The 21,586-nt window shown below is 30.7% G+C and overlaps 1 protein-coding gene across 1 annotated transcript in view; it reads left to right on the forward strand.

Annotated features, from left to right (window-relative positions):
- LOC118190118 (valine--tRNA ligase-like) overlaps positions 1 to 21,586 on the forward strand; it is a 118,431-nt gene that overhangs the window by 16,687 nt on the left and 80,158 nt on the right. Inside the window, exons 3-10 of the mRNA XM_085822020.1 lie at positions 3,386 to 3,504; positions 3,635 to 3,741; positions 3,851 to 4,015; positions 7,998 to 8,079; positions 14,414 to 14,533; positions 16,471 to 16,579; positions 19,739 to 19,918; positions 20,050 to 20,174. Of these exons, the coding sequence (XP_085678146.1) occupies positions 3,386 to 3,504; positions 3,635 to 3,741; positions 3,851 to 4,015; positions 7,998 to 8,079; positions 14,414 to 14,533; positions 16,471 to 16,579; positions 19,739 to 19,918; positions 20,050 to 20,174 (1,007 nt within the window). The remainder of the gene's footprint in view (positions 1 to 3,385; positions 3,505 to 3,634; positions 3,742 to 3,850; positions 4,016 to 7,997; positions 8,080 to 14,413; positions 14,534 to 16,470; positions 16,580 to 19,738; positions 19,919 to 20,049; positions 20,175 to 21,586) is intronic.

Below are 21,586 nucleotides of genomic sequence, written 5' to 3' on the forward strand. Positions count from 1 at the left end.
AATGTTCTCCTAATCTCCTAGATTAGCTGAGTGCGACTTTTATCTTTTTTTATTAAAACCAAAAGGACCACCCAAAGAAAACTTTTTCACACCATAGCAAAAAATATCTGAGAGTTTTAAGGCATGTATTTACTAATATGATCCAAAAGGGCCTCTATTGCTGGCATTCAGTACCTTCTAAATATGTGACTGAAATTTATAAATGTTGCAGTGATTTATATTTAAAGAGATGTGCACTTATATTTTGTGAATAAGTACTTTATTTCATGAAAATGTTTTCATTGTTATATGTCTTAACTTTCATTCTGTTTGAAATGAACTCATATTCTCACATGTATAAGCCACAGCCTTATTTTTTACCTCTAACTTAAAAAAAAAAAAAAAAAAAAATCTCGAGTATAATTCAGGGATAACTTACTTACCATTTACAATAATTTTTTTCATTTTGGAACCATTGCTACACATAAAGTATGCTCACATTCCTGTACTTGTTTGAAAATCATGACCTATTTCCATCTGACTAACTTCTTCTCATATGTTATCAATAGTTCCAGCATAACCAATATTTCTTTTCACATTCAAGTATGTTAAAACATTATCTTCCAACTGCAGATACTTAATTGCTTTTCCACGAAACTCCTTCCACTTGCTGCTTGTTCCTTGAAGTTCATTCTTCTTTTTTTCCACTGTAGTATATTGGGTTCATCCATGTCAAAATGATGTGCTGCAGTGTGGTTCCCATTTTCCTATGAGAATTGAATAACTTGCAGCTTAAAATGTGCATCATTTGCTCAACATTTTCCTTCAAATGACCTGCAACCACAACTAAACTAGTACAAGTGTATGTAATGTTCACCCATCAACAATGGATTTTACAACCAATTGTGAAATATGCGCTGCTGAGTTGCTGTATATTTGTATGTGCCTATTTTTAATTATTTGTATAAATTAAGTCACACTCCTGACTTTTATCTGCTTTTCCGTGACTAAAAAGATCAGTTTACACATGGAAGAATGCAGAACTATTTCTTGTTTGAAGTGCCAAAAAATGGTGCCATGAGATTCTGTAGTTGCATGTCCTACATTCGTATTTTTGCTTATCTGCATCCCCACCAAAAACTCAAGAAGAAGTATTCCTGAGGCAATGGATTATGTGGCCAAAATAGTCACATGGCAACCTGCAGTGTTGCCAAAAAGTAGTTATGTAGTTAGTGTTCCAGGTATGCCCATAGCACATATCTCTGTTTTGGTCAGTGCCCAATGCTAAGCTTATGTGCCTTGTGGAATTTGTGCAGTTCTGTGAATTCTTTTTAGTGGAAACAGATCGCTGTGTACATGCGGAGAATAACAAAGGAAAAAAAAAATTACTGAAAGATTTTTCAGAACAGGTAAGTATTTTATTTTTGATATTTCTTGATTTTAAAATTTTATTGATTCATTGCTTATTTATGAAAAACAGTGTGCCACCATTTCGAAAATAGTGGTACACTATATGATTATCCACACAACCTTGGAAAGAATCATTAGGCAAAGTGCTATGTCACCAAAGTATACAACCCAGAATTTTACAAAGAGGTATTTTTTGGAATTTTACAAAATATAGCAACCCACTAATAGTTGCATGCATATTATGCCAGGGCATAATGCATGCGGTTTTGAAATCTGAGTTTCATGTTTGTGGTTTCTGCTTCTTGTGGTATGTGGAGATTTTTGTAACAACTTGTAATGCCACTGTGAAATTTGAATGCTAATGAAAAAGGCTAGCTGAATGGTTAACTTTTATTTATCTTATCTTTATTTAGCAACATTATTTTAGGAATCTTGCAACTTGAAAGCAGTTTATGAACTCTTTATAGGTGACTGCGATGATAGCTTTTTCCGAATAAGTGCAATTCTCTGATTTTTCTTTTTTTTTAAATTTGTGCAGGTCTTTCACTTTTTTTTTTTTTTTTTTTTTTTTTTTTTAAGTTAAAACGGGTTGATGTATATACAGAAAGCCTGCCAGCTTCCTCTGCAATGCCGAGAATTATGTAATCCTCTGATGTTATATTGAGTTAAAACAGGTCAATGTGTACATAGAGAGTACTACCAAGTTGCTCTGCGAAGCCAAGAATTATGCATATATGAGAAAGTGTAAACACTTCATAATAAAAAAGTGTTTTATTATGAATGTTGCATTTTTTAGTGTACTTAATTTGTTGATGTATTATAAATTTTAGGTGCTTCATTATGGGTTTTTCTTACATTCTTAATTATGTGAATTTGTTGCTATTTTATTTAATATTCAGTGTCCCATAATTTTTTTAAATGGCTACTAGTTTTTGCATGTTAGTTTGGTAAAAAATTAGTTGCCAATGATTGATGACTTTAATAAATAATGGACAAATAATCAGACATATTTAATGGACAAATAATGAGAGAATGCTAAAATGGCTCTTGCATTTAGTGCGTTAACTTAAAAAAAAAGTTTTGAATCTCACCAAGCAGTGCTTTGTTGGAGAAAGAGTCCTGTTTCTCTGGAAGGTTAATCAAAACAAAACTTCCTGCACAGTTGGCCTAGATTACTCGATTGTCTCAGTCTTTTCCCAACGCCTAAGTTTTCAAGTTAAAACTTCTGATGGATTTGAAGTTCCTAATAATGCCTAGAAATTTAGTTAATATTTAATTCCTTTAAAGTATTTTTTCCTTAGTTAATTATTTGTTAACTCTAAAGTTAAAAAGTTTGTTGTTATTTAGTATATCTCTTGTTTCTATGGTGTATCATGTATTTATCTTTACTAGAACAACATCTTTACTAGAACAACTCAATCCTTTAATTAACTAAAAACCTATTATGTATATTTAAAAAATTTGATGCACTATAGCAAGTGCTTACATATATTTGAAAAATATGTGAAATATTTAATGCATAAACACATATTTAAACATAATAAAAAAAGTGCAAGAGAAAATATAGTTTATCCTGCGACTAAGCAACATAGTAAAATATGATATATTATTGTTTAATTATCCTGACTAATACATGGGATGATTTTTTAGTATTTTTTGAGCTGTCATTAATCATTATATTTATATTTTTAAAATTTATTTTATGATGAAATTGATTGATTTATAATAAATTGATTTATTTATTTTCCCAAGTAATTAAAATGTTTTATTATTATTATATTTATGTTCATCTGTCACTGTATTTATAACATTAAAAGGAAAAATATTCAGGGTGATTATTTATTATACCTTACTATTTTTTACATATCAGTTAATCTGAACCTGAAGCTAAACTGATAATTTGAACATAAGAAGGTAGAATGTAAATTGTTTTATTCTTGATCATTTCATGATATTAAATTTTTTTATAGTTTTATGAAAATTTTATCATTTTTAGATATATCTGGTTCTTATCCTCTTGCTTATGACCCTAAAGAAGTTGAAAAAGGATGGTATGAGTGGTGGGAACAAAATGATTTTTTTCATTCTGAGTCAATTCCAAAATATCAAAAAAAGGTACTGAAACACAACATGATTTTTAACACATTTGTTTATATTTTTATGACAAAGAATTTAAAACTAAGAATCCTGTGTTGTAGTTTTGTATATTTGTAATGCTATTGATACTGTTTATTTTATATAAAAGGATGAATACCCCATATTTTCCTTTGTGTTGCCCCCTCCAAATGTGACTGGGAATTTACACATTGGTCATACTTTAACTGCCACTATTCAAGATTGTATTGCAAGATGGTAACTATAATTTTCTCCATTGAATTTATATGTGTAAAACTATTAAAAATAATTTGCATAATAACTATAATTTTATTAAAAGTATTGAAATATGTTAAATCTGAATTAGGTATCGAATGAAAGGTTACAAAGTGCACTGGATACCTGGCTATGATCATGGTGGAATTGCCACTCAGAGAATAGTTGAAAAAAAGATTTTGAAAGAAAAGAAGCTAACAAAACAAGAAATTGGTAAAGAAGACTTTATTGAAGAGCTTAATGAATGGAAAACTATGTAATTATAAATGTTTTTTTTTTTTTTTTTTTACTCTACTGCATTATAATATTTCTAACATGTGTGTAATGAGTTTAGTTTCAAAGCTTATAATAATCCTTGACATTCAACCTAGATAAACTGTGATTTTGTTTAGTAAACAGTGCATACATGGCAGTTAACTTTCTGTTAGGATCATTGCTGCAGATTGTTAAACTTTTCACTTGTGTGTATTCTTTGAAAAATATGAAGAAAGTCACTGAAATATTGTATTACATTAAAAAAAAGTTTTGGATAAATTTATATTTCTTTGTTGGTTTTCTAAGTAAATATTGAATATTTGAATAAGTATTGTGATAATAATGATAAACCATAATATTTTGGTAGGAACTGAAAATGTATTAAAAATAATTGTAATCTGACTTTATGTAATATTTTAGGCTTGATGAATGATGAGATTCATATTCAGTTTTCTAATTTAAATTATTTTTCCATCAAGTTTTCTAATTTTAATTATTTTTCATGTATACTTTTATTTTATACAGTTTCCTGATTTTCAACCCCTGAGTCCAATGAAATCCTCACAAACTACATCACTAGTTTATCTTAGATTCATGAGGAATGTGGAATATATCCAGTTCTTTTAACATCATATTTATCATTAAAATTTTATATCTAATTCATTCATTCTGTGATTAATTTATGGAGACTGTTAGCTGCTTAAGGATTTTAAATTGGATTGGAAGTTATATTTTTAGAATGTATAGCAGTTCAATAATCTATACCTGCTGCATAGATTTCAATGTAAATACATGTGAGGGCTGATAATAAATAGAGAATGTCTATAGGAGTCTGTAATATCAGATGTTATTATTTAATTATATGCCAGTGCCCACCAGTAGCCATGAATAAACTAGTTTAATGTCTTCAAGTAAAAAAAAAAAAAAAAAAAAAAAAAGTTATTGTTTGACTAAATTCTTTAATTTTTAAAAGATTCTTTTAAAAGCTAAAAACTACATCATAAATTCTAAAATATTCATTCTCCCAGGTTAATCAAAAGTATTTGAGATTTTTGTATGCACTTGAAAAATTATTTAAAAAATGTTTAATGCTGAGCAATAATTTTGCATATTTTAATATAATCTAAATAGCAATATTTATTTAAAGTGATTTTCTGGGTCAAAGGACAGAGAGGGATAGGATTTCACAATTTTTTCTGTATATAGAAGGAATATTGATCAATTCCGTATAAAAAGTTGTCCATGAATGACATCATGTCTTTGACAGATAGCCTTTGTATGCTTTGCCTTAAAAAAAAAAAAATCTAATTTTACTTAATCCAATGTTTTCTTCATAAAAAATAACTTTTAGTTATCTTATTAAAATTCCCTCAGAAACTTATTATGCAAGAAGCATGGTTGTTTTAGAAAAATATAAAAAAATTTCTTTCTGTAATATTTGCCCCCTCTCTCTTTGCCATTGCATACCTTGATGAAATGCAGTTTAAACCCTTGTAAAATATCTTTAATAGTATACATGAAATCATTCCTTTTGAAAACAATATTTTATTTAATTTTTTTCCATCAAAAAGTTTTGTTGCATGCATACAGGTTCATAATAGATTGAATGCATGCAGAACCAATGAAAGCTAGATAAATTTGTTTTACCAAAAGAAACTCTTCACATTTCTGGAATTTTCTACAAAAATACTCATATAGTTCTTCCCATTATCACAGTGTACAATTAAACAGTGTACTTCAAACAGTGTATCACAGTGTACTTCAAACTACTAAAAATGTTAAATAAAACACAATGCAAAGCACATCTAAAAAGTAAAGCTAACATGTATATCACAATACTCCAAATTCAGCTCTAAACAAGCAGCTGCTACTCAGAAACTGATGCTGTCTCCAATCTTTTATAATTTTCCTCTGGTTGCCTTTATTACTTCTTGAAATTACTCAAAAGCATATGACAGCTGGATACAGTTACAGCTACATACAGAATCAATTCCAGTTATTCAATTGCATTATGGTGATACTAGGACCGGACCAAAATGTCGCCATATGGTCAGCAAGCTTGTTGACTTTTGGCGATTTCTCGCTATTTAGCGACAAAAATTAATATGTATTTTTAGTCATTGGTATATAAGAAAGGGAAGAAATTCAATATTAGGCACTAGAAACTATTGAGTGGAAATAAAAATGTAATACTCCCAAAACTGAAAGCATTATATTAATACAACATTATACTGAGGTTGGACAAAAATATGGAAACACCGAAATAAAAACATATTGCGGTGTGTAATATGATGTAAGAAAACTGATGACATTCAGCTTGCAGACTTTTCTGAATGGATGAATAAAGGTCTTGTATGCTTTGCAAGGGAATCTTGTACCATTCTTTCTGTAAAACATTGGCAAGTTCAGTTAACGATGATGTCAGATGACAGCGCTTATACAGATTTATCTCCTTATCTCCAAAATAGCGCACAAAGACTCAAATAATATTGATATCTGGTGAATGTGGTGGCCATGATAGATGTGAAAGTTCAACCTCATGCTCATAAAAAGACTCCTGGATAATGTGAGGTGAGTGAACAGGAGCTCTGTGATCTTGGAATATGGCATCACCACTGGGTAACAAAATTTAAAACATGGGTTGGATGCGATCAGCCAAAATGGTCACAGAATCCTTGGAAGTAATGTGACCGTGCACAGTAATGATGGATCCCATGGAATATCATGATATAGCTGGCCAATCCATGATCAAAACCCCTGCCATATTTCATTCTCATCAGCAAACAGTCTCTTATCATACGCTAGGGACAGTGTTCACCAGATGTAAATTCATGCCCAAATTGGAAATAGTGGGAAGCAAAACTCAAATGACAGTCTTCCATTGCTCTACAGTCCAGGTTTTATGACTTCGTCAGCACTTTCTCCTCTTACAGGCATTTTGATTTCTGATGAGTGGCTTTTGAATTGCAGCTTACCCAAAAATATCCTATTTGTGGAGCTCCTTTCTTATGATTTTGGTGCTGACAGGGTTTGGGAGTGCAGCATTCAGTTCAGCAGTCACTTTTGTAGCTGTAGTCCACTTATATTTCATCACAATCCTCTTCAATGATTAAGACATGCGATTTTTGTGTTTTTCCTGTATGAGTTATAAATCTTAGATAGTGTGCCTCTTGAAACACCAAACACTTCAGCTATCTTGGTTACGAAAGCACCCACCATACGAGCCCCAGCAATTTGCCTACATTAGAATTCATTTAGCTTTGATAGCATTCACATCTGTACAGAACACTGTTTTGATAATGAATGACGCAACATATTGTGGAAACACCAAACACTTCAGCTATCTTGGTTACGAACATATTGACGCAACATATTGTGGAAACACCAAACACTTCAGCTATCTTGGTTACGAAAGCACCCACCATACGAGCCCCAGCAATTTGCCTACATTGCAAGTGGTATTAGTGAGCAAACACATCAGTGCCACCAACAGCTTTTGCAAGAATAAACCATTTAGTTCAAACATGCATTTTATGAGGTGCTTCCATATTTTGTCTCTCATCTGTACCTTGGTGTTATATTTACGGTGTGTTGATGCATTTGCTTAGCTTATCGTAGAAGCAGATGTTTAGGTTTTAGTGTGAAAAATATTCAGTTGAAAAATATTACTAAACACTTCTGATTAACTTTTTCAAGTTATAAAATTAAAAACAAATTCTGTGTCTAAATATTTTCTTCCTAAAAATCTATTGTCTAATAAATATTTCTTTGCTTTTAATTGGAATTATTTTTACATGTGACATAATTTATTGTAAATATGTATAACTAATTAAATCAGTCACTTATCAAGAACTATAAAGTTTTTCAAGAATAATAATTTGTTAATTTTAAATATTTGTTTATTTTTTGATAAATGATTCATAAAATAAAGTGGATGCACTTCATGCTTTAAATAATTTAAAATTTTTATATATTTATTTTAGTACTCAGAAAAATATTGAAATCCAGTTAAAAAAATTGGGATCTTCGTTAGATTTCCGTACATCATGCTTTACTATGGATGAGGTAAGCTGCCTTTTTTCTTTTTAATCTAAAATTTATCTCCGATTTTAGGAAGTTTTAATTTTTGTTTTATTAAAAATAAATTTCTTTAAACACCTCTTTCCAACATGAGAAGAAAATTGAGGATTTCTTATATCTTAAGTATCATTTAATCACTTTAAAAATTGGCTAAATATGTTATTTGTATGTGCTCTTTTTAAATTTATAAAAAATTCTTTGAGATATATTGAAATTGGAAAGAAACTATTGTCAAACTTTGAAAAAATCAAACTCAAACACCCTATATATATATACATATAAAAGGGGCAGGGTAGAAAATTTAAATTAATCAAACTTTCAGCAAATTGGAAATTATGCCTAAAAATGTCAAAGATTCTATATTCTATACTTACATATATAGCAAAATATAAATATCTATTGTGCAAGATAAAAATTATTTTTTATATTATTAATGAAAATTATTTCAGTATGTAAAGATTTTTGACACATAAATTTAAAAAAATTTGCTTTAGCTGCATGCTAATGAAAAAATTGTTGATGCTATTTCCCTGAATACCTAAGGGCATTTTTGTGGTGACCCCTTTCTTTGATTCCCTAAGCAAGTGCATATATTGTGTAATGGTTAACTCAGCCTCATGTGCATTTATGTATATTCAGACTAGATGTAACAATTTTCCACAGGTAACACATTTTATAAAGTATTTGTTTATAATAACAATAAAAGCTAGTGCCAGTTTAACATTCAAATGAAACAGCTATATGACGTATACGATATATAAGTATGTGATATACATTATTTATATTTTAACTCCATCCAAAAGTGATGTCATTTCTTTTCCAATACTTTCGTTGAAAGGCGATTGTTTCTCAATCTGTGGTCCTCGGACTACAAGTAGTCCTTTTAAATTTCCAAAAAAGATTTTCAAAAATAAATTTCAAACTAACGTTATATACCACTGTATAACTAAAAATCTGAGATTCAGGAAACTACACATGGCAGTCTTAGACTCTTTAATATACCGGACTGTTGCAGAAAGTTGCAATTTTACGGTTCTTGAAAAAAAGTCTGAAGGCACATGACGTATAAAATTCGGAACGTGGGAAAATCTCTGAAGAGAAATTGGAGGAAGCTGGAGAAGTAGGGGCCGCAAACCTTGCAGGGTGGAGCAAAGCGATACATTCTGAAAAAGTCACCACAAAGTGGTGCCAGCTATCGATGCTAGATTTAACTAGATCAGTCATCTTGCATAAGGAGATGTCTTGCATAAGATCCATGCCGTCTAGAAGTTCAGCTAAGCACAGTGCAAGCTTAAGTTTTTCCGCTGCAGTCTTCTTATTCTTGATTTGCTCAATCAAATGTAAGTAATCTGTTGATAACACCTTTAATTTTGTCCATTTCTGAGAATTCAGAAGAATCATTCGGCAAAATAGTCACAGGAGCATCAACTTTCTGTGTTGAACCAGCTTTGTTATAGTCCTTGGGCGGCATTCCGTTCAGCAGTAATAAGTTTATGAATTTTAGGATAAAACTCACAACCTTTAAATGAGGCCATGTGTTTTTTCCACATTGGACACAAGTTAGTTTATCATCCAGTTGGTTTATCATTTATATCAGGCACATTATTACAGAATAACTTCCCATGTCCATATCGCTGACATCTGAAGTTTAGATTAGATAGTGTTTAGATTGCTCCTATATCTACGAAACTTGACCCAGAGATCGAGTAGTGTTTTCTTCCTGTGTAAATGATCTTACCTTCATTTTTGCTCTTGAAAGAAGCAAAGAAAACTGGGAGTTCTGGTGAACTGCGATACACTGATAACAGGAAACCCATCTTTGTTTAGCTCCACCTTGATGTCATCCACAGGTGAATCATCCAACAAACCACGAATCACTAATTTGAGTGGAGTAGCTTTCTTTGGTCGGAATGTGCTGAGCTGCACCTCATATTTCATTAGAACGGCAAGGGCTCTATCTCTATGATGTGAAGAATTGAAAATTAAGGTTATTTTATCCCTAGTCAGAGCTCCTACATAATTCTTTACACTGCTTTTGGCGAAAAGACCTCCTAAATTGCTCCATTTCACCTCCGGTCTTGGGCAGAAAATCGGGGAAGTTTTTTGTTCCTGAGTTCAGTCTTAGGCTCCGGAGCGGGTGTGAGATTTTTGTCATCCTTTTCCTTATTAACAGCACAGTCCATGGGCTTGGTGACAAAGGCCACTGCGCTAGAGCCCTTACCCAGATTGATAAATATACGATGCCTAACGTGTAAATAGCATTCTGAGGGTGTAAATAGAATTTTGGGGAAAAAAAAAGTAATTCCAGTGTCACGAGGAGTAGGGCGAATCACTCTGCTTCCTGGTAGGGAAAGGAAATTTCATTAGTGGGAGGAGCAAAACGACTTCGAGCAAAGTAGTAATGAAATGTAAAAGTATTGAATCTGAAAGCATTGGGAAGAGCGAGACTCATTCTCGTCTTAATGTCCTGTCGACTAACTATTTGTGTCAGCAAAATGTCCTGTCGGCTAAGTGTCTTTGTTGGCTAAATGTCTTGTTGGCTAACTGTCTGTATTGGCCAAATGTCCTGTCAGCTAAGTGTCCTTGTCAGCTAAATGTCTTTTCGGCTAACTGTCTGTGTCAGCTAAATGTCCTGTTGGCTAAGCATACATGTTGGCTAAGTGTCCATATCAGCTAAATAGTGTTGGTTGTCTTGTCGGCTAAGTGTCTGCGACCACTTTCTAAGTATTCTCATCCGCACTGAAAAATCATGAACTTGATGCTGATTTGGATGAAAACTTTTGTTTGGGCATCTTTATATTTATTTCATTTATGCATACAGAGCTGCATAATTTTTTACAAATGTAAAAAAATAGGCAGCTGTATTAAAAAAAAGGGCAGTTAAAAAATCAAACACTTACTTTTTCCAGGAAATCCTCCTCTAATTTTTTTTGTGGTGTTGTTCTCCCCATGTAGGCAACGATCTGTTTTCGCAGAAAAGAGCAGAAAATTGCACAAACTCAATATTGTGCACAACCTTGGCACTGCACACCAGCCAGAACATGATCACTCAAGAACAGTTAAAATTTCAAGCACTTCAATGAAACTCTCCAACATAATGAAAATAATAAAGGCAAACTCTGCAGTTTCTTTAGGATTTGTTACAGGAAAAACAGTGTACTCAGTGCAAAAAGCAATGCTAATGAGAAGAATGACTGTAGAATTTCAAAAAAGCAAATCCATGTGTACTCAAACATATATGTGTGCTATGTACATACTTAGGTTGTCACATAAATGCTTTTTGGTAACATTTTGGGTTGCCACATAAATACTTTGTGCTGACTTAGTACATTGCCTCATCATTACTTTTTCATAGAAATGTGGATGATCGGAAATTACCAACATATTTTGAATTTATAAAAAATCCTAAATGGGCGGCTTTATCATGATAAAAATTAATTTATGTAATGTACAGGAAGAACAAAGGAAATTGTAAACATTTTAGAGTTTTGCTACTGTATTTTGAACAAAACAACTGCAGTTGTTAGAGAAATTAGTTCACTGTATTGCCACATCAGGATTAGATGCATTTCACATAAAGACATGTTAAACATAAAGTACTAGATATAGTCAAACTGACTAATCAGTTTGTCAAAATTCTAAGATAAGTGTAGACAGCATTTTCTCTCAGTGAGAAAGATATTGGCCTAGAAGGATGCTGAAATTACAGCTGCATACTGAGACAGCTATTTTGTATGTAGTGGATGGGAAAAAGCTTTGTTAAGAAGAGCAGAACAACAAATCTTAGAATATCATTAAAGTACTATATTGCTGTATGGTTAGTAAGGAAACTTTCAAGGTTAACTGGAAGTAAGAAGAAGGCTACTAAGTTAGTCAACCATTTATGCTTTGGGAGCCTTATAATATTTCACAATAAAAGAATGAGCTGTGCTCTGGCTGGCAAGTTTGTGAACACGTATATGCATGTCCATATATTGTGATGTATTCAAAATGCTATTGTGATGTATTCAAAATGCTGCCTTTTCACTCTTCATTGCTGCTGTATGACTCTTTTCTTTCTTTTACCACTTTGTATAAATTTAATAATGATGTTGTTGAAAACATGAATTGCTGTTAAATATTCTTCTAATTTAGCAATTTCATTCATAAACTCTGTGATTGTTATGAGCAGCAACAGAATGGGAAGTAAGAATATCAGTGTGATTACCAACTACATATATCAGAAAATGGTATGCATTTTTGTATACTATTTTTTGATACGTCGAACCCTGCTGTAATGAACCCCAGATGTGAAAAATAATCTTTTAGTCTTGTCCAGTTTCCTATACACGTAATGTGATTTTATACTGTTATAGCAAATTTTCAAAAGTATGAAAACTGGTTGTGATGAAATTTATGGATATCTTTGATTGAAAATTTTTGTATTTTGTATATTTCCTCAGAAGTTTTCTAATTTTTAATAAAAAAGTTACTAACCATTAAAATCATCCATGATCAAAATGTTAGAATCCACATTCCACCCTTGCTTCACGTTCTTTACAGAAAAGAAAACACCTTTATGTTATTTTTATTTTATCTTCATTCCCAGTTTTCACTGCTTTCTAAACAAAGGCTATTTTGATATTCCAGGAAAGAGAAAATAGAGAATCTTAGGAGCTTGCACTTTTACAACTGATTCTTCTTTTAGGGAATGAAATTTGTTTATCCTTATTGTTTTATTTTGCTTGAGTGTAACTGTTCTCTAAATTCTCTTCTCTGAATTACAGTTTTGCATTCTTTAGTTTGTGTACAAGACATTCTTCATAAAGGTTATTGAATCTGTATTGTAACCGTATGCATGTTGAGAAAAAGATTGGTTGTTATAAGATAAGACATTTAGGTGATAAAATTATCTTCCTTTTTCATCTTTTTCAGAATAGCAAGAATCTCATGTAGTCTTTGACCAAACTCTTAGCACTCTGTTTCTGTGTCAAAAGTTCATGCACATTGCAGACTGTAAATGTAAAGGTTCTGAACTGAGGATAAGGTGGCTATTATTTGATAAATGCAGAGTGGCTGCAGCCAAATCGATATCTGCTAAAAATACATTTTATCCAAATCTCCAGTTTGTACCTTATGAAAAAATGTAAACTTGGTGATTCCTGCTCAGCTGAAATGGTTCTTCATTTAAAGAACCCATCATCTGTAAATATTTGGGCTAATGCTTCAGACAGGCCAATGACATTGCCAAGCACTTAGGACGAAATGGAAAAGAACAAACAAATTTAATAACTGCTTGTAATAATAATCGCTATTGAATCTTGATATTACTTATTTTAAAATTTATTATTATTATTGATTATAATTGACTATAATTATTGATTTAATTTTAAAATTATATACATATATATTTCATTTCTTTCAGTAGATCTGACAGTGTCAATTAGTTTTTTTTTTTTTTTTTTTTTAATTCATCATTCAGTTTTGATATATTTTCTAAGATAACCTATCTTTCTTGTCATATTGGATAACGAAAAAACTTAGACTACTTTATCCAATTCAAAATAAGATTAAGAATATAGTATGCAGACATTTTTATTTGCAGCATACTTAATAATATATTTGTGGTGGACCACACAAAAATAAATTAAACTGCTTCAATTAAAAATAATGAATAAATAAACTGCTTCAATTAAAAATAATGAATAAATAAACTGCTTCAATTAAAAATGATAAATAATATTATTTTTAATTGAAGCAGTTTGGAATTTTAATCATACAAATGTATAATGGCATTCTACTGTCAATTGAGCAATAAATAATATGTACTCATTTTCTGTATACTATTTGCATCTGTGTCAGGCTAATTTTTATAATAAAACTCAAAAATATTTTTTAATATATACAATGAGCCATAGATTATGTGAGTGTGGCTGATCATAAGATATTTGGCTTATTAGTAATTGTCCTTAAGTTCTCTTTTTAGGGTTGTGATTTATTTTAACTGATATAGAATTCTATGTACTTCATTCTTTTTGTGTCTTTAGCCAAGAGGTAAAATTGATGTATTTCTTGAATAAAATTACCTAAACTTTAGCTTAGCAGATCTGATATATATATATTTTATGATTTGGAATGTAAGAAACATAAGTTGATTTTAATGATATATTGTTTGTAGAAATGGTTATGCTTAACCATCATGCACATTTTAAGTGTAATTTTGTTTAATGCGAATATGAAAATAATTAACTTCATTATGATCTCATCTTTAACATTAAAAATGCATACTGTTAATATTGTATGTTTAATCTTTCTAAATTTAATTAATTTTTATTTCAAGAATGCTTCAAAAGCTGTAAAGAAAGTGTTCATTGAACTGTATGAAAAGAATCTGATTTATAGAAAGGAAAAATTGGTTAATTGGTCCAGTGAAATAAGATCTGTTATCTCAGACATTGAAGTAAGTTTATTACAATAAATACATATGTAACAAGGTTTCATTTTTGTGGTAATAACATTAAAGGATAGAAAAACAAATTTGTGTTCTTACTTATTTTTGCAAAATCAACTGTCACTGTTAAATAAAATTGTATCATACATTTATTAATCATTAGTGATTTAGTAAAGTAACTTTATTTTTCAATATTACATTGCATTTTCAGTTTTTATCACTTTTATAAATTATAATTCAAAAACCAATCTATAAATATTTCATAAAATATTTAAAGGCTGATTTTTGAAAATTAAGATATTTTTAATGTAATAAAATAAACGAAATGGTCACAAATCTGTAAAATTTAAACATATATGCATGTAATATATAGTTTAATTCAACTATTGGAATTTAGTAGTAGATATAAGTATTAGGTCATGCCATTATAAATGTCATCTTTTGAAGAATGTGTTGAAGAAATAAAAGAATGGGCATTTTTCTGTTAACAAAGCATCATTTAATGCCAAACATAAGTGTTGGCTCAAAATCTATCTAGATGTCAGAAACACTAAGTCTACATAAAGCTTTAAGAAAAGAATGTTTTTTTTTTTTTTAATCCAGAATAAATCAAAATAAAAGAGCAATACAAAATATGTAATGTTTTATGACATTAATTTCAAATTACACAGGAGGCAGAAGTAGAACTACAACTACAAAATATTTTCATCTTTTCATACAGTCTCCAGTATAGGAATTCAGTGATACAGAAATCTAGATGGTGGTGGCCAGTGCTATCCTGATATTTATTTTGCCATTTTGCATGTGGTTTCCTGTATGAGGATTGATAATGTTGTATCCAATGTTAACTTGCAAGTGTTCATATCCAGCAACTGCCAATTCATGCACTTAAGCAACTGAAAATCTAGGAGAGGAAATTCCTGGATTGATGTTTGTTTTTCCAACCTATTTGCTAGGAGTCATTGTATATGTATTCATAACATAATATAAACAGCCTGCCACATTTGGTGCACTGGTACACATTTCCCAACTAGTGCCCTGTTAACAGAATGGTAACTGTACATTCTTCATTTGAATCAATAACATTTTTTTCAGTGCTGTAATGTTTTTTTAATGCCATTTGTAAACAGTCATATGGCTTACTGGAGAAAAAAGTTCTTAAAGGTATATTTTAGTTGTCTCATGGGAACTGAATTGTTTTCCATCAGTGAAATTTTGCAGACTTAGAACCACCAGTCACTTCTTATTGCCAGTAACAGACAGTTCTAGAGCAAATTTTTTTCACATGAATGAACATATTCGCACATTTTCTTTGACTTTATATGAAATTTTCATTCTTTATATGAAATTCACTGCCAAGCTTAGACATGATCCGAGTTTCTTCCAATGAGTTGATGATAATGAATTAACTTTTTTCTACCAACTCTTCATTATTGCATAAGAATTTCTTTCAACTGCAGCTTTCAACATAACACTATCAAAAGACAAGGGCACTCACAGCAACTAGCATCTTCAAGTTAAGGATGGCTTGTTGAAATGTACAAAATCACAGTTTACATTTGTGAATATTCAAAACACCTTTATCATTTTGCACTGTCTCCAAAGTTTTTAAAACATTTGCTACATTATTGCCTTTTTTTAAATATTCATGAAGCACATACTTGATGTGCTCTTCTTTGACTGCCATTTTCATGAGAGGTGATTAAAGTATCAAATTAGCAACTGTGTGCTTGCCAATAAGACTGTCTGTGCTCAGTGGCAGGTATGCGTCCATGATAATAACTTGTTAGAGCCTAGCTTATCTAAAAAATGACATTATTTATGGGATGGCCAAATGATATAATTTTTTATATTCTTTTTCTTCTCTCTGCTCTTTTTCTTCTTTTTGTATGCTAAATTATTTTTATGCGATTTTGGGGAAATTTTTGACTGTTTTCAATATATAGGTTGATCACTTGGAAGTTCCTGGCAGAACAATAAAACGAATTCCAGGCTTAAGTGAACCTGTTGTTTTAGGTTTATTAGACTTCTTTTATTATCCAGTATTGGATTCTGGTAAGATTTCTGTATGAGATATTCAGTGTTATATGTGAAAAATTGTTATTAAAGCATTGTTATTAAAAATATTTTATTTAAAGACTTATCATATTAAGAGGTATTAAGTACATGTTGTAGTATAGCTTAAAATAAATATTTTGAAAATTAATTTATATTACTTTAGTTGCATTTTAATAACTAACATATTTATTACAGTGGTTTTTAATACCATGCAAATGGAATTTTTGAATACTTTGGTATTCAGATAAAAATTAATATATCATTGTTGTAGCTATAAAAAGACATATATAAAAAAATTTTGTCTTCAGTGTGAGATCCATTCAATGGAAAATAATGGTATATGGTTTCTTGCAAAATATTTGTGATGAGAAAATGAGAAGTGAGTGCAGAACTAGATTAACTATTAAACAAAATAAACGTGCACTTACGGCATTGAGGAAAGGGGGCACCACAAAAATGTGCTTAGGGATTCATGAACAAGGGGCACCATAAGAATTTCCCATTTTAACTTTTACTATGGAACATGTTTCAGCTAAAGAGCAAGATCAAGAAAAAAGGAGTAGGGAAAAAAACAGGCATTATGTTGTAAATTAATATGGAGGTACCAAAAATCTTTTAATTGTTAGGACCTCTAAAAATTTTAATCCAGCTCTAAGTTAGCGCAGGCATGTACTAGTATCTTCCATGGTACTAAAACCTTTATAAGACAATTATGCTTTTTATATCTCTTGAACAGTTGCTTTTTTTTTTTTGCTGTATATGAGGTATTCCAGTAACAATAAAGATGTGTGCTTGAATTTTAATATGAGTAATATTTCTTTTGTATGAATGTATATGTTTTGCTCATCTTTCATTGAATTGGATTGGGGAATATCGAATTTAGCACATATATCTGAGGCAAAAGATTTAGACTATAATTATTTCTTTCCTGCATGAAATGTACTGTGCATTTTCTTGCATCTTTAAAATCACTTGTTTGAATTTTGATCATATATGCTACCATCATTTCATTCATCCAGGTTTCTGTTTTGTTTTAAGAGAATATTTCCAGTGACTTCATTGTTATCTTCATGTCTCTTTCAAAATTAATTATTTCTTCTAGAATAGCATCTTTTAGGATATGAAACATTCTAGATGTCACATACTAACACTAGAAATGAAAAAAATGAAAAGAACATGCAAAAATTAATTTTTATTTACAAAGATTTATGTATTAATAATAAAACAATGGTGATATGATTGCTACAGAGTAGTAAAGTAAATGCAGCTGACACACTTGTCTCATGATAGCTTAAGTCATGGGTTAATAAATCATCACTATAATCATAAAGTGTTTAATAACATGTAGTAGTGTATTCATATTCATAATAGAGTCATAGAAAACGATAAATACATGTTATCTGTCAACTGCAAAATTTGGTCATTACTGAACCATAAATTTCGTGGAGATCCCACCAAAGTTGCATCATTTGTTCCTGCAGAATTATGAGTTGCAATTCTATCTGCAACCCTTACAATAAAATATTTGTCAGTCTTTGCACAATTTACCAAATAGCCATTGTTGCGAAAGTATTCAAGCTTTGTTTAGAATGGTATAAGTTCAAACTTCCCTCCGGAGATTGTTCCAATCTACTACTGTTTTATCGGCCATATTGAGCTGTTCTTCTCCCCATTCAACAGCTATTAAATTATCTCAACCAGCTGTAAATGAGCTGGAGTGTAATGAAAAATGTCATTTTAGAGCCCTCAAACTTATTTTATTCAAAATGAAAGGAAAAATAAAACAACAGCACTTAATTTACAATGCTTTTCATAAAAACATATTTTATTGTCCGAAAATCAAGAAGGGAAAATTATGCAAATAATTTTAACTTTCAAAAGATGCAGTTATTAAGAACATAAAAAGTGAAAAGTTGTTATTGATTATCTACATGTAACTATCATAATATTATTTCTTTAAAAGAAATCTGCATTGCAATGAGAATACATAGTAATACTAACATTGCAAAACCTACTGAGATAGCTTTCTTGATTTCTCTTTCTCTGTAACTTGCGATTTGCATGTTTTTACTGTTGTGCTGTTGGACCTCTTTAATCCATAAATAATTAGAGGAGATGAATGTGCAGGTGATTCAGCAAAATTGTAGACTGAATGTCAGTTTGTGTTTGCTTCACTGTGATTAGTCAGTTCTTGTATTAGGCTTTCATAAAATTCAACAGTTAGAAGGAAAATGGCTGGCATGACTTTCACAGGTAGTTTGCAAGTGTGTGTCTTTGTTAGTAAGATGAAAACAATCAGACCATGGATAAACCCATTTTAAAATTTAGAGGAGTTTGTTCTGTGACTGCATTGAAGAAGGAGAATATACAAATTAATGCTGGGGCTATTATTATTCCATTTGCAAAGTATACCCTGCCCAATGGAAAATTATTGCAAATGATGTTATAATACGTTATTTCTCTAAAGATATTCGTCTCATCTTGGCAGATGATTAACATCTAACCTAGTATTTAGTTTTTAATTATAATGTTTTTTTTTTCTCTTTGGCAACTACATGGTATCTTTTGCAATCATGATAATACAAGTTTTTAGAATATTTTGAAAGGAACTGACAAAGAGCAAAATATATCTTATTAAGTTTATTTCATAAAAATTGTATTATCCGCATAATTTATACAGCGTATGACTTAACATATAATATAAAAATACTTTAAGATGTATTTTTCATACTTCTGAGATATGTGTATTCTCATCACACATGCAGAAAAGGCTGGTAATGGCCTTGAAGTGTTTATTTTAAGGGAACAGACTATAGTTACTTTCAGATATGTTTCTCTACAAGTAATAGCTGCCATGGGAGATTTCACACCATTCTTAATTGATTAATGCTCTGTTTACATGCTTTTAACTTGTATTAAAAATCATATCTTTGTAGGCTTATTATATCTGTTATGACATTATGATTGCTAGCTAAAATTATCTTTTGTTTATTTTCAGTCATTACAAATAAATTTTACTGTTATCATTAACTAAAGTTCTGCGTGGAATGTTTTAATCAATTGGAAATATCATACGGTGATTTAAAAATATATAAAAAAATTATGTATGTTGTATTTTGGCTGTAATTATCATGTTTCATGTTACTCGTATTTTAGATGAAAAAATTTTAGTCGCAACCACACGCTTAGAAACAATGCTTGGAGATTCAGCATTAGCAGTGAATCCAGAAGACACAAGATATTCTCATCTGATCGGCAAATCTGTTAAGCATCCTTATACAGAGGATAGCTTACCAATTATATCTGATAAGAGCATAAACAAAAATTTTGGAACAGGTAATGGCTACAATTAAATATGAAAATTATCTGAATCAGTTTTAGATTTCATTAAATGTTTGAGTTTTGTAATTCCTTCAGCTAAGACTATTTTTGTATTTTTTAGATTTTGTAATTTTTTTTTATTCTAGGTATTATGAAGATTACTCCAGGCCACGATTTCCATGACTTTGAACTTGCTGAAAAACATAAGTTAAAGATCTTAAATATATTATCTGATGATGGAACTATTAATCAAGATGTAGAGAACTTTAAAGTAATACTCTTTTTTAATATAAAATTTTTTACTTCTTTCATGTAGTCCACTGTCATAGCCTTCTTTTTCTTGGGCGTGTAACTTCTGGATATGTATTTACTTCCTACCGTAGACGTATCGTATTGCGTGCGTTGCATAAAACAGCCATTTTAACGGCACAAAACTTTATTAACACACAAATAAAAAATAATAAGTACAAACGATTAACACACAAGTATCACTTCGTATCTTGCATCTAAGCTGACATACAACACATGTTTTTCTTTACTTCGCTACTACCTATTAACTACTCTTCTCTAGTCAGTTTCATGAGAGAGAGGCGTTGCAGGCCGTTCGGCTGAACTGCGCATGCGTGGTCATCACGTCATGACACCTCCCCTCGAAAAGATTTGATTGCGTCTTTCAATAACCTGTCAAATCCACATATATAAACATTTCTTGAAACAAAATAAAATAACATCCACAAAATTTTCGAACTTAATTAACTAATTCTTACCATTTTAAATTAAAATTACTTCAACATAAATTCAGTAATCCTATTCATTTAAAAGGATGTAACATTCAATTAACTTTTCAAACTTAAATCCTTCACATAATCATAATCATATAAGCAGTTATCATATAAACGAGACAATACAAATCAATCATTAACATTAAACATAATACTTTAGCAAACCCTGGCTAAATCTTTAAACACATTACCTAACGTTAGAAAAAAAAAATTAGCATTTTAGCTAAAAAAAAAATCAAACTAAACAGTCAAAATGTCTTATAGTTCATAGTTCATAACGTCAGTCATGTTTCACTCACTTGGAAATATAATCATGTCATTTTAAGTCACGTCATCAATAAACTCAGCATAGTCTTTTAGTCTACACATAATGTTACCATTCCATTTTGTTAACGCATAAATTACTGGATGCACATATTCACTTTCTGATTCAACGATTAGCTTTAGCTGTAAAAGCTTATCTATTTGACGATCAACTTCATTTCTTAGAACTTCAGGTATTCGATACGGTTTCTGCTTTCTTGGCATACTTCCAGGTTTCAGTCTGATGCTGTGTTTTCCCACATTGGCGATTTTCGGAATACCAGTTCTTAGGTTCTTATGCCTTCTTAAAATCTCCATAAGTTCTTTCTTCTTATGCGGTTCAAGGTGTGTAAAATCACATTCCTCATTAGAATAGTGTTCTTTTGCTTTCCGTGGAATCATTCTTGGAACGTTTTCAACTTTGCCGAAATCAGTATCTGTATCATATATCACACCGACATTATTCACAGCGGTATTGAACTCTCGTATCTTGTTTGCGTGAACGTGCTTCGATGAATTGTCAGGCATTTGTACTATGTAACTATAATCAGTATGCTTTTTGATGATAGTAGCAGGTCCCGTCCATCTGGCATAAACT

This window comes from Stegodyphus dumicola, chromosome 8, assembly GCF_044657685.1.
Source record: "Stegodyphus dumicola isolate Sdum_Otavi_A_Nest chromosome 8, ASM4465768v1".
Classification (NCBI taxonomy): domain Eukaryota; kingdom Metazoa; phylum Arthropoda; class Arachnida; order Araneae; family Eresidae; genus Stegodyphus; species Stegodyphus dumicola.